We start from the raw sequence: 12,940 nt of genomic DNA, 5'->3' as shown, positions 1-12,940 counted from the left end.
TAGTATCACCACGATTCTCCGACTTTCATACCACACCGGATGACTGGCGCGAATATTTGACGCGAGTACCTTTCTCTCAGAGAAGTAACAGATAAACCTGGTCCTTCAATTACTCCTCTTTTGTCTATCACATATTCCCATTTTATCAACACCACATACGTGGAAGATCAGGGGATTTTCATCCTCCTGTTAGAATCTTTCTCTCCCTGAATGGTACCTCCCGACAAAGTATGATCAGCTCTTGTTATATACAGGAAGAGCGAAACAAAACTGACAGAAAATGTTTCATGGACGTTAAGATAGGTAACCCAACTTATATCATCCACAGTCATGGGATATGATGTAAATTGAGATTTGCTTGTCTTACTGACAAGTGACCATAATCAAATTCACAATTAGAGACGCAGATAATGTCTTAGACGCTAATGTCCAATACGAGCACTATAAAATCTGGGAACTGTTAAAGGCAGAATTCAAGTTACAATCACTGCAAGGAGGTGGATTTGATGTTGAAGCCAAAGGCGACGAATTAGTGCCAGCGTGGCAGACAGCGTAAAAGAAGGCGACCCCAATATTGGTTAAGAAATCAAAAGCGTTTAGAGTCCCGCAATACAATCTTTAAGGCGCAGAGGAAGGCAGGCGAGAAGATATTAATAGAGACCCTTAGGGGAAACAGAATGAAAAAGAAGGCTGAATTTCTAACGAAAAGTCAGACAGCAACATAAGGAGCTACTACACCAAACAAGTAGAAAATTAGAAAGCCTGCGCTAGGGACAAAATGCTATCAGATGTTTGGGGATTTCCACGCAAACCTGCAATAAACAAGCTTGGATCATCCACTGTACTATCAAACCTGAAACGATGCGACGGCAAGTTGAGGACAGACTGGGAGACATCATTACAGTACCTACTCAGAACTCTGTAGCCGGAATATACGAAATGGAAGACACAGTACCATCAGCAGCTTCTCTCTGAACTGCTAGAGCGGCATTTGAAGAATAGTGTTGTGATTCCAGTTGGCCCGAAGAAATGGGGCTAGGAATAATGAAGTTAAATAAGAAGAAAGCCCCAGGTCCTGATAGAATAAATGGAAAAAGTGTGACACAAGCTAGTGGACCAAATTATACCATATATGACAGTGCTACTAAACGAATGTCTTTTGCAAGGACAAGTGCCTAAAATTTGGAATATCCCGAATATCACTAAACTAAAAAAAAAAAAGGACAGAAGACCCAAGAGAACCGAAATCTTCTTACAGGTCGATTTGTTTGGTGAATGCTCCAGCCGCAGTACAGGAAAAGATTCTGTGGTGCTCCCTGAGGAACCACAGACAGGTAGTAGGCATGATGCCCTGCAGTTCGGATTCGGGAAAGGTAACTCCATAGAGGATGCCTTAAATCTCGCAATAGACATTGTGAACACCTCAGACGACAAGTGCCTTACAGGCCTAATGACTGATATAGCCGTGGCGTTTGATAATTTATGGTGACCTGCCCTGCTCAAATGACTGAAAGATATGGACTGCCCCTGGAGTCTCTATAACACCCTACAAGATTACTGCACAGACGTGGAGGTGTAATTAAAAAGTCACGCACAGAAAATTGTTAAAAACGTCACCAAAGACTGCCCACAGGGCTGTGTTCGTGGTGAAGAGTTCTGGAATATCGGCACAAAGGTATTATTAAACCGGTTCCAGAGCAGGCATCGCCTACACAGACTATCTGATGATTATAGGACCTACCAGCTAATTGCGAAATCGGAGAATAGTAGTAGAGTAGTTCTAGAAGTACTTTGTATCTGGCGTGTAGGAAAGAAACTAACGATAGAAGCACACAAAACCGTTTACGTGTTACTGAATGTAAATTATCTAGAACAAGAAATCCAACAATCAGAATAAATAATCAGCCTGTTAAAAGAAAGGAAGTTTACAGTACCTTGATATAAATATTGACGCAACCCAAAACTTTCATCCACATGGGGCAGTAAAATCCTAAACAAAACAGCAACTACTGGCCAAAGATGTTTTCAGCTATCACAAAGAATCTTAATTGCTATTGTGGGCTACGAGTCGAGCATTTGGGCGTAGAGAGAGAGAAAGGTAAAGACGGTCCAGGCTCTACGGCGAACAAAGAAAAGAGACTCCTGCGCCTTACTGGCGCGTATAGAAGAACGCCAATACGAGGCTTGCTGGCTATAGACTTAGTAGTAAGACAGACAGATGCACAATATCGGCTCAAGAAGGGCGAATATGATAAAAGTAAATCAGATATTGGACAGGAGAGCCCCATCGAATGCAGAAATAAAGGTTTGCATTGATTGCGAATGGCAAGAAATCTGGGACAGGGAAGAAACACGGAGGAGAACGTGCTAGTTCCTTCCTAACATAAAGGAACGACCAAGAATGTTATATTTTCTTCTGACGAAAGGAGCTACAAACTGCCTGTCCAGACTTGGTACACAACCCAGCTACTTACTGAAAATACGGCAACGCTTCACAGACACTTGAGAATGTGGAGCATACGGTACCCCGGACTGCATCGTCTGCGAGTGTCCTATTAGACAAGATGTTACAGCCCAGGACAGGAACATCTTCGGTAATACAACAGACTATAACGTAATAACTAATGAGGATATGTGGCATAAGCTAAACTCACTGACAGCTAAAATGTCAGGTTATGAATTGCAAGCCTACATCTTTGAGAGACAAGCAAGAAGTGGCTATATATCATGCCAACGAGACGCAAGTCGGCAAGACATCCACCTGCAACAACCTTCCGGAAACAGTGAGGAGGTGTGCGTCGGGGAAGACGAGGAAGGATTTCGTGAGACCCTGACAACCACATCTCTGCACTTTAAGTGACAAAAGCTGCACAGTCCCTGAGAATCCTGAGTCGTACCTCAGTGTGCCGGGCCTGACTAATGATAAATCTAGCTTGGTTAATACGAAGTACAGTAGTGTTGTTCAGTGCAGTGTAGTGTAGTGCTCTGAGGTGTAGCGTTGTCTAGAAGTGTAGTTCTGAATTATAAATTACAACATTTTTGATCCAGCAGCGCAGCATAGTGTAGCAGACTAGTAGCATGTGCAATCTGGATTCCAGATGAACATACATCTGTGCGCCAGATTGCCAAATGGAATAAAAAGACATTTTTTTTCTTGTTTAGAAAAGTTTCCTTCTTTCGTTTATGTATATATTTTATGTATATATTTTATTCCCGTTAAATCTCATAATGCTTAGTTATACTACAACATTTGAAATTACACTACTGGCCATTAAAATTGCTACACCACGAAGACGACGTGCAATAGACGTGAAATTTACCCGATAGGAAGAAGATGCTGTGATATGCAAATGATTAGCTTTTCAGAGCATTCACACTAGGTTGGCGCCGGTGGCGACACCTACAACGTGCTGACGTAAGTAAAGTTTCAAACCGATTTCTCATACACAAACAGCAGTTGATCGGCGTTACCTGGTGAAATGTTGTTGTGATGCCTCGTGCAAGGACGAGAAATGTGTACCATCACGTTTCCGACTTCGATAAAAGTCGCATTGTAGCCTATCGCGATTGCGGTTTATCGTATCGCGACATTGCTGCTCGCTTTGGTCGAGTTCCAATGACTGTTAGCAGAGCATGGAATCGGTGGGTTCAGGAGGGTAATACAGAATGCCGTGCTGGATCCCAACGGCCTCGTATCACTAGCAGTCGAGATGACAGGCATCTTATCCCCATGGCTGTAACGGATCGTGGAGCCACGCCTCGATCCCTGAGTCAACAGATGGGGACCTTTCCAAGACAACAACCATCTGCACGAACAGTTCGACGACGTTTGCAGCAGCATGGACTATCAGCTCGGAGACCTTGACGCTGCATCACAGACAGGAGCGCCTGCGATGGTGTACCCGACTACGAACCTGGGTGCACGAATGGCAAAAACGTCATTTTTCGGATGAATCCGGGTTCAATTTACAGCATCATGATGGTCGCATCCGTGATTGGCGACATCGCGGTGAACGCACATTGCAAGCGTGTATTCGTCACCGCCATACTGGCGTATCACCCGGCGTGATGGTATGGGCTGCCATTGGTTACACGTCTCGGTCACCTCTTGTTCGCATAGACGGCACTTTCAGCAGTGGACGTTATATTTCAGATGTGTTACGAGCCGTGGCTCTACCCTTCATTCGATCCCTGCGAAACCCTACATTTCAGCAGGATAATGCACGACCGCATGTTGCAGGTCCTGTACGGGTCTTTCTATATACAGAAAATGTTCGACTGCTACCCTGGCCAGCACATTCTCCAGATTCTCACCAATTGAAAACGTCTGTTCAATGGGGGCCGAGCAACTGGCTCGTCACAATATGCCAGTCACTGATGAAGTGTGGTATCGTGTTGAAGCTGCATGGGCAGCTGTACCTGTACACGCCATCCAAGCTCTGTTTGACTCAATGCCCAGGCGTACAAAGGCCGTTATTACGGCCAGAGGTGGTTGTTCTGGGTACTGATTTCTCAGGATCTATTTACCCAAATTGCGTGAAAACGTAATCACATGTCTGTTCTAGTACAATATATTTGTCCAATGAATACCCGTATATCATCTGCATCTCTTCTTGGTGTAACAATTTTAATGGCCAGTAGTGTAAGTCGAAACATTATGTGCTATATTCACGCCAATTCATGTGCAACATTCGGTCTCTTGTTGTATCTAGATAAAATACTAATAGAAAATAGCAAACCAATGAACATCTCAACGTGAATGAAACCTCTTCCGGGTCAGTTTTAGTTTGTGTACGCCCTAGAAGAGCGAAAACAGATAATCCCTAGGTCTGTCTAGAACGGAGTTGAGGTAGTTGATATGAGAAGAGCAAATATAGTGGAAGCCTGAGGTGACCGGAATATGCTGAGTGACACCCGCTGTGCTCACGTTGCAGAGATCCCGGGTCCGACGAGGCGCGTCTACCCGTACGAGCGGGACGAATACGTGGACCAGTACGGCTCCGCGGAGGAGGAGCTCGACCTGGACGGCGGCTACGCCCCCGGCGCCGGTGCCGCCCCCGCCGCCCCTGCCACGCTGGGGCCGGCCAGGGACCACCAGCAGCCGCCGCCGCCCGCCACCGCAGGTGCGAGCCAGTGCGCATTACTTTATGTATCACGTATAGGGCCTCTGATAATATAACCATCAGCGTGCTTAAGTTTTTCGCTATCATTAGCGTCCCTAACTAATTTCTCAAAAGTCTTATTTTGTACATTTAGCATGTCAGATTCACTGTGTTGTTTATGTGAATACCTATAATCCTCTCATCAAGCAACTTTGGATTATCTCCGAGGAGGGGAAGGTTATCGGTGTTCCTTCCGAAACAGAATTTCAAGTCTCTCTCGTAAAAATGGCATGTTACTTACATTTCGATGACACTTTTCAGCACAAAAGGCACTTAGCAGTAAATGAAGTGCCGAAAGAATACGACTATTTCTCCATTCCATCTACTTTCTTTATTAACTGGTTTATCAACTCTTAATTTCCGCCCGCATCTCGTGGTCGTGCGGTAGCGTTCTCGCTTCCCACGCTCGGGTTCCCGGGTTCGATTCCCGGCGGGGTCAGGGATTTTCTCTGCCTCGTGATGGCTGGGTGTTGTGTGCTGTCCTTAGGTTAGTTAGGTTTAATTAGTTCTAGGGGACTGATGACCATAGATGTTGAGTCCCATAGTGCTCAGAGCCATTTCTTAATTTCCAAACACTTTCTTTTTTTCTGTTTCACTCAATTCTTTGCCTGTTCTGCAGCATAAGGGATCCTTCTCTAATTAAAGAATTGTGGTGCCGGTGTTCCGGTAAAATATAGTAGTGAATTTTCCTGGCAGGTAAGACGTTGCTGGACTGAGCCCCGAACTTACAAGTTTTGCCACTTGGGGGAAGCACTCTAGCAACTCTTTTGTCTTTTCACTCATTATCACAATGTTTTATTTCAGGTAAATAGCCGTGGTAGACGTACAAAATACATGCTCGTCTTCTTCCTGGGCGTGTGACATGTCAAAGGATGTAAAATTTATGGGAAAAGACAGTTACAACGCAATTGCAGCAGATAAAGATATCAGTGTCATCGCTACAAACAACATACCTCACTTTAAGCATGCTGAATATCGCGGCGATAACACTGAAGGAAAGGTTCTTGGGCTTCAATCCACGTTAGGTAGTGAAAATGCCAAGGCCATTAGACCAAGCATTCCTTGCTCCATTGTCAAGTGGACTGATTGCCAGTGTGCTGATGTACTCCCTTAAATACGCTAACTACTGGCTGTGACGTCACTGGTGCACACCGTATCGTATGGGCATACGTGGCATCCGGTGATCCAGGGCACATCGAACACCGAGTCAGCTTATGCCCGTATATGGCGATACGGCGACCACCACCGACGTCAAAGCTGGCAGCTACGTTATGGGAGCTCGTACAGCAGCCCACTGGCAGTCAAACCACTGTCTAAGGCCAAAGAGCGCTTGGTCGAAAGCTTGTGAAATTTTATCCACTTCACGTGGCTAGAAGCCCGAGAACTTTTTATTGAACATACCTCACTATATCTGAAATAAAAGCAGAATGACAGACCTGAAGAAACCATATAAGAACACTCATGCTGGTTTCTAAGGTTGACCGGCATAGCTCTTTAACAAGCAAGCCGTACAGTATTCACGTCTGTATAACAGGGTGCAGTCATTGCATAATAAATTTAGGTAACACGATATCGTCTGAAAACACGTACATATCAATGAAATCACTGACTTCCTTTACGCTGAATGTGCATTGTCTAATTATACCCTGAAAATTCATAACTTATTTTCACATGAGAAAATAAGTTCTTCACCTGTGAGTCGAAGAAATCAATTTGATGTTTTCCAGCTTTCACTAATCCAAGTGCTGAGGACATGCCACAGACCACATCCATACAGCTGTTCTCTGACAGAAGGGTTCCCATTACTCACCACAACAGAACAGAGCCAAAATATAATATGACAGCTCCAGATATAATGCATCCAACCTTTGAATCTTGTGATGCTGCTCTCATGCGCTTCCTTCACATATACATATCTCAGTTCAAATTAAAATGGACTAGAGCAATATATTCCTCAGACCACGTTTCCGGAACATCCTTACTCCCAAGCTGGGCTCAAATGGCTCTGAGCACTATGGGACTTAACATCATAGGTCATCAATCCCCTGGAACTTAGAACTACTTAAACCTAACTAACCTAAGGACATCACACACATCCATGCCCGAGGCAGGATTCGAACCTGCGACCGTAGCAGTCCCACGGTTCCGGACTGCAGCGCCTAAACCGCACGGCCATCGCGGCCGGCCCCAAACTGGGATTTAAAACGTTAATAGCTAAAGCATTATAAGACGGTGCGCCAAATGCTGGAAAATAATAAAACAATAAATTGTGTGTGTTAATGGTTTTTGGTTCATATAACTCAGATTATAACATCAATGTCTTCTTCTACATGCCTCTTTTGAAAGCCAAATACATGATGCTGAAAAAATTTTACAGTTACCGAATGAATTATCCAAGCACATCTCACGACTCTTCTTCCTTCAAATCGCAGGAGAAAAGTCGTTGGCGAAAGTGATGCTACTAGGGTCCGTCGTGAGCCTTGCCTGGATAGCTCAGTTGGAAAGACCATGTTTGGGTGGTTCAACGCGCAGAAGTACGCTGTAGCGGGCATGTTTCCCTTAGGATGTTAAGAAACAGGAGTTGATACATTCAAACGAACTATAAAGACGCATGTCGTGCTCACGTTGTTCAGTGAGAGTTACGGTTTCTGAAGATTGTTAATTTATAGCCGAAATCGGCCAAGAATAAAGAAAATATTATTGCAATTTTGCCCAGATGAGACAAATATTACATATTCAAATCCCACTCCTTCAATGACAAGTTTCTGCTTACTGTTTTAATTTTTTTTAAAAAGCCTGATAAAATGTGTTACGAAAAGTATGATCAGGAACTCTGTTCTCCCTCGCAAGAAAGAACAATGGCAGGCATGGAAAAATAAGTGTTTATTGGATGCTATATAAGAAACTAGCTCAGAGGCCGCTGCTTCGTTTGCGTGGACTTTCGAAGGAAAACTAATTCTGGAAGTTGGAGTCGTAGAGATGCTTTTTGAGTTCTTGTGGTGACATTACCATAGAAACTTTCATCTCGTAACACATTTCTATAGAATTCAGTAAGCAATTTTCATAGACTGAGCTTTAAATCTGCTTTAGAAGTGCTTTACTAGTACTTACTTTTAAAAAATTTTCACTTACTCTTTCAGCCACTTAGTGCTTGAATTTCCAAAATTGCTGAAACATGTTTTTTTTATTTATGAGAACGAAACCAAATACCAATTCTCGTAGCTCTAGCTACAAAATTGCCATGACAGAGACTATTTGAAAGAAAAAAAAATTAATCCTCTATTTCATCACCTTAGGGGTGGAATTTCCAAACATCTCTCCCTAAACAATGCCTACAGCATAAGATCAATAATCTCTCCAATTTTGGAGTTAGGCCCGAGCGATGATGGGTCAGTCAATTGGGCGTTTCCGTTTATGTACAGAGATAAGGGAAATGAGAAGAAGATGGCGAATGGGCTGCAGAGCCGTGCATGACAGTCATGATCAACGATTGAGTGAGAGCGAGACCGACAGAAAAAACAGGGGAATACCTTTGCTCAAGAATGAGACGTTAGTAGCTGACAAAATCAAAACTAACAGACAGGCAGTGTTTGGCACCAAAAACAAGAGTGATGCATACTCTATCAAAACGTGAGATGATACCTTAGGAGAATAATTCGGCTCTTGTAAACTAAAATCCCTTGTGGCTGTACACAAGGAGAGAGATTTTCATTAGTAACAGAAATTACTGGCGACACACATTGGCGTAGAACTGAGGCTGGTGTGACTACAGTCGAAGTACTGCTGTAAATGAAGGTGAATGGAAGCTTAATGTGTTTAAAGTGCGGTGCTGGAGGAAGATTCTCAAATATGATGGCAAATTTAAGTATCAGTTCAATGCTATTGAAAGCTATTTGAGAAATTGAAAGCTATTTCAGAAATATAATTCCGTGGGAAACCTATACCAAGCAAGGAACCAGATTAACATGACAACATGTGTATATCGTTATTTGGGACCAGTGTTTCTCAGTTAAGGAAAGACTTATGAAAAAATATTTGGGCACCTATAAGCAAATGTAACTTTTAGTGTCTAAAGGTAACTGAACCATATTTTTCACATGTTGTCATTACGTTATTGGTTCTACTCTAGATCCTTTTTTCAGTAATTTTGCCAAATAGTTAGATCAGGTTGGTGATGATGTTTGACTTACGAGGTGCTCAACAGCGCTGTCATCAGCCCCAGACAAAGTTCAAATGTTTACACAGTCCAACTGTTTTCACAGTCCAATCTGGCCACTGTCACGAATGACGATGTTGATGAAATGATGAGGACAACACAAACACCCAGTCGCTGGGCAGAGAAAATCCCTAACCCGGCCTGGAATCGAACCCGGGAGTCCGTGATCCAGAGACAGAAACGCTAGCCACTAGAGCACGAGCTGCGGACTTCAGGACGTTGATGAATATACACTATCACATGAAGAACACTTCCTCAAAGGTTACTTTACTTACCACTTTCAAAATGTGGTAGTTTATTCTTAATAATTAGATAAAAAAACTGGTGTGCCAGTTTTTAGAACTCTCGTAACAGTTTTTTTTAATTTATGTGTATGATACACAGCAATTTTTATTTTACAAAAATTTAAATAAATTTGACGGTAAGGCACTTTGAGAGCTTTCATACCACAGGATGTTATATTATAATATTTACAAGGTATGAAGCAATTTTCACCTTTTTATCTGCAATGGTTCAGCAGGAAATGTTACTTATACGCTGAAAAATGAAACTTACGGGAAATGAACAAAAAGAAAAAAATTAGTAGTATTTCTGCCAGAAACAAGTACCTTAATATTGACCCTAGCCATACATTAGGTCTTTTTGCTCTTCGTACACTTCTTTTCTTCTAATCTAATCCTCCTGGCGCGCCCCTTTGGCAATAACCTTCACTGACATTTCAGAAATAGCAACACACACACCAGCAGTCTTCTTGAGTAGGTTTTCAGTGAATCAGATTGGATCGAATCCTTGTCTCGTAAAGGTCCTGATTCTTCCAGTGTTACCATTATTGTACACCACCTGGGGCATGGGTGTGTGTGTGTGGGGTCCCTACCATAAGTTAGTTTGAGTAGTGTGTAAGTCTAGGGACCGATGACCTCAGCAGTTTCGTCCATCAGGATTTCACACACATTTGAACATTTTTTTTTGTTCTGATGGCAGGAAACAATAAAATGCCACAAATAAGAAGAGAGTCGTGTAAAAAAGGGGGCTCTTGCACAGCGCATTCGTTAAAAACAGGTGCGTTTTAAATCGTTTATAGCACGAATTAAACTCTTGAAAACTGGAGACAAGATATCTACTGTGCTAAAAATTATCCGATGGCAAAAAATTTCAACTTTTTTAATCAGTTTTACATATCATTTGGCAGATTTGTAGGGAAATGGTTGGGGCCAAAGATTGTCAGGTAGACTAAGAACATCCTATTGCATCGGCTGCAGCAAGCTTACGGTGTGAATTCGTTAGCGTCAGCTAAGACTACCGGTGATACAAAAAGACAGTGCTTACCGTGGCAGGCACGTAATTTCTGCGGGCCTGCTGAGTGGTGCCAGTGCTGGGCTATGACGACCAATGGTTTCGCTGTAGCAACGCAGCTGTGCGGCTGTCGTAATGGGAGGCGCGTGTTGCGGTGAGGCGCGAGGGTGGTGGGTGGTGAGGGAGTGGTGGTGGGGGGGGGGGGGGGGTGTAACTGGGTGTGGGTTGGGGAGGAGGGGGTGCGGGAAGCGCTCGATGCAAAATTCGCCGGGTGGACCCCGAGGCCCGCTCGTGTCCCACCCCTTGCCGTGGCGCAGGGCGATGAGGGGTGCAGGGGAAGGGGAGGGTTGCAGCGGTAACAGCTGTCGCCCGGGCCCGAGTACTGGATCCTGTCTTCAACAACACGGAGGCGCCACATCGGTTTTGCAAAAATTGCGCTCCACACTTTACAGGAAGGGCTACAAAGATTAAAAACATTGTGATATTCGACACACCGCAAGAAGGTAATTAGTGACCCAATAATACCACATATGGGTAACGAGAATATTTATTTACTAGACTCTTGCAAAAAATTAACATCAATTTTATACTCATTCATCGTGCAAAGAGATGACAAAACCAGAAGTATTAAATTATACAATGAAGCGCCAAAGAAACTGGTAGAAGCATGCGTGTTCAAATACAGATATATGTAAACAGGCAGGATACGGCTCAACCTTCGGCAATGCCTATATGAAACAACAGATGTCAGGCGTAGTTGTTAGATCGGTTACTGCTGCTACAATGACGGGTTATCAAGATTTAAGTGAGTTTAAAGGTTATAGACAGTGCACTAGCGACACAGCACCTCCGAGGTAGCGACGAAGTGAGGATTTTCCCGTACGACCATTTCACGAGTGTACCGTGAAATCAGGAATCCGGTAAAACATCAAATCTCCGTCATCACTGCAGCCGGAAGAAAATCCTGCAAGAATGCGACCAGTGACGACTGAAGAGAATCGTTCAACATGACAGAAGGTCAACTCTTCTGCAGATTGCTGCGGATTTTAACGCTGGGCCATCAACAGGTGTCAGCGTGCGAACCATTCAACGTAACATCATCGATATGGGCTTTTGCAGTCGCAGGCCCACTCGTGTACCCTTGACGACTGCACGACACAAAGCTTTACGCCTCACCTGAGCTCCTCAACACCGACATCGGACAGTTGAAGACGGGAAACATGTTGCCTGGTCGGACAAATCTCGTTTCACAATGTATCGAGCAGATGGACGTGTACGGGCATGGAGACAACCTCATCAATCTATGCACCCAACATGTCAGCAGGGGACTGACAAGCTGGTGGAAGCTCTGTAAAGGTGTGAGGCGTGTGTAGTTGGAGTGATATGGGACCCATGATACGTCTAGACACGAATCTGACAGGTGACACGTACCTAAACATACTTCCTGGTCACGTGCATCCTTTCGTGCCCATTATGCATCCCGACGGACTTGGTGAATTCCAGAAGACAATGCAACACTTCACGTGCCCAGAATATCTACAGGGTGGCTCCAGGAACACTCTGCTGAGTTTAAACCCTTCCGCTGCCCACCAAACTCACCTGATATGAACATTATTGAGCATATGTGGGATGCCTTACAACGTGCTGTACACAAGAGATCTCCACACCTGGTACTCCTACTTATTTACGACAGCCCTGCAGGATTACTGGTATCAGTTATCTTATTCTCTACTTCAGACATTAGTCGAGTCCATGCCACGTCGTGTTTTGGCACTTCTGCGAGCTCGCAGGGGCTCTTCACGGTATTAAGTAGGTGTACCAGTTTCTTTGCCTCTTGTATGTATAGTAATTAGCCCAAAGGAATAACAAAGTATCCCCCCCTCCCACCTCCCGAACCATTGACCTTGCCGTTGGTGGGGAGGCGTGCGTGCCTAAGCGATACAGATAGCCGTATCGTAGGTGCAACCACAACGGAGGGGTATCTGTTGAAAGGCCAGACATACGTGTGGTTCCTGAAGAGGAGCACCAGCCTTTTCAGTAGTTACAGGGGCAACAGTCTGGATGGTTGACTGATCTGGCCTTGTAACACTAACCAAAACGGTCTTGATGTGCTGGTATTGCGAACGGCTGAAAGCAAGGGGAAACTACAGCTGTAATTTTTCCCAACGACATACAGCTTTACTGTATGGTTAATGGGTGATGACGCCCTTTTGAGTAAAACATTCCTAAGGTAAAAGATTCCCCCATTTGGAACTCCGGGTGGAGACTA

At 44.1% G+C, this 12,940-nt stretch overlaps 1 protein-coding gene across 1 annotated transcript in view; it reads left to right on the top strand.

Moving 5' to 3' along the window:
• Positions 1–6,023, top strand: part of LOC124798807 (lachesin-like) — a 195,914-nt gene extending 189,891 nt beyond the window's left edge. The window contains exons 9-10 of the mRNA XM_047262337.1: positions 4,935–5,059; positions 5,967–6,023. Coding sequence (XP_047118293.1) covers positions 4,935–5,059; positions 5,967–6,023 — 182 coding nt within the window. The remainder of the gene's footprint in view (positions 1–4,934; positions 5,060–5,966) is intronic.
• Positions 6,024–12,940: the final 6,917 nt, after the last annotated feature.

Source organism: Schistocerca piceifrons, chromosome 5 (genome assembly GCF_021461385.2).
Source record: "Schistocerca piceifrons isolate TAMUIC-IGC-003096 chromosome 5, iqSchPice1.1, whole genome shotgun sequence".
NCBI classification, from domain to species: domain Eukaryota; kingdom Metazoa; phylum Arthropoda; class Insecta; order Orthoptera; family Acrididae; genus Schistocerca; species Schistocerca piceifrons.
This window is presented reverse-complemented; position numbering and strand designations above follow the sequence as displayed.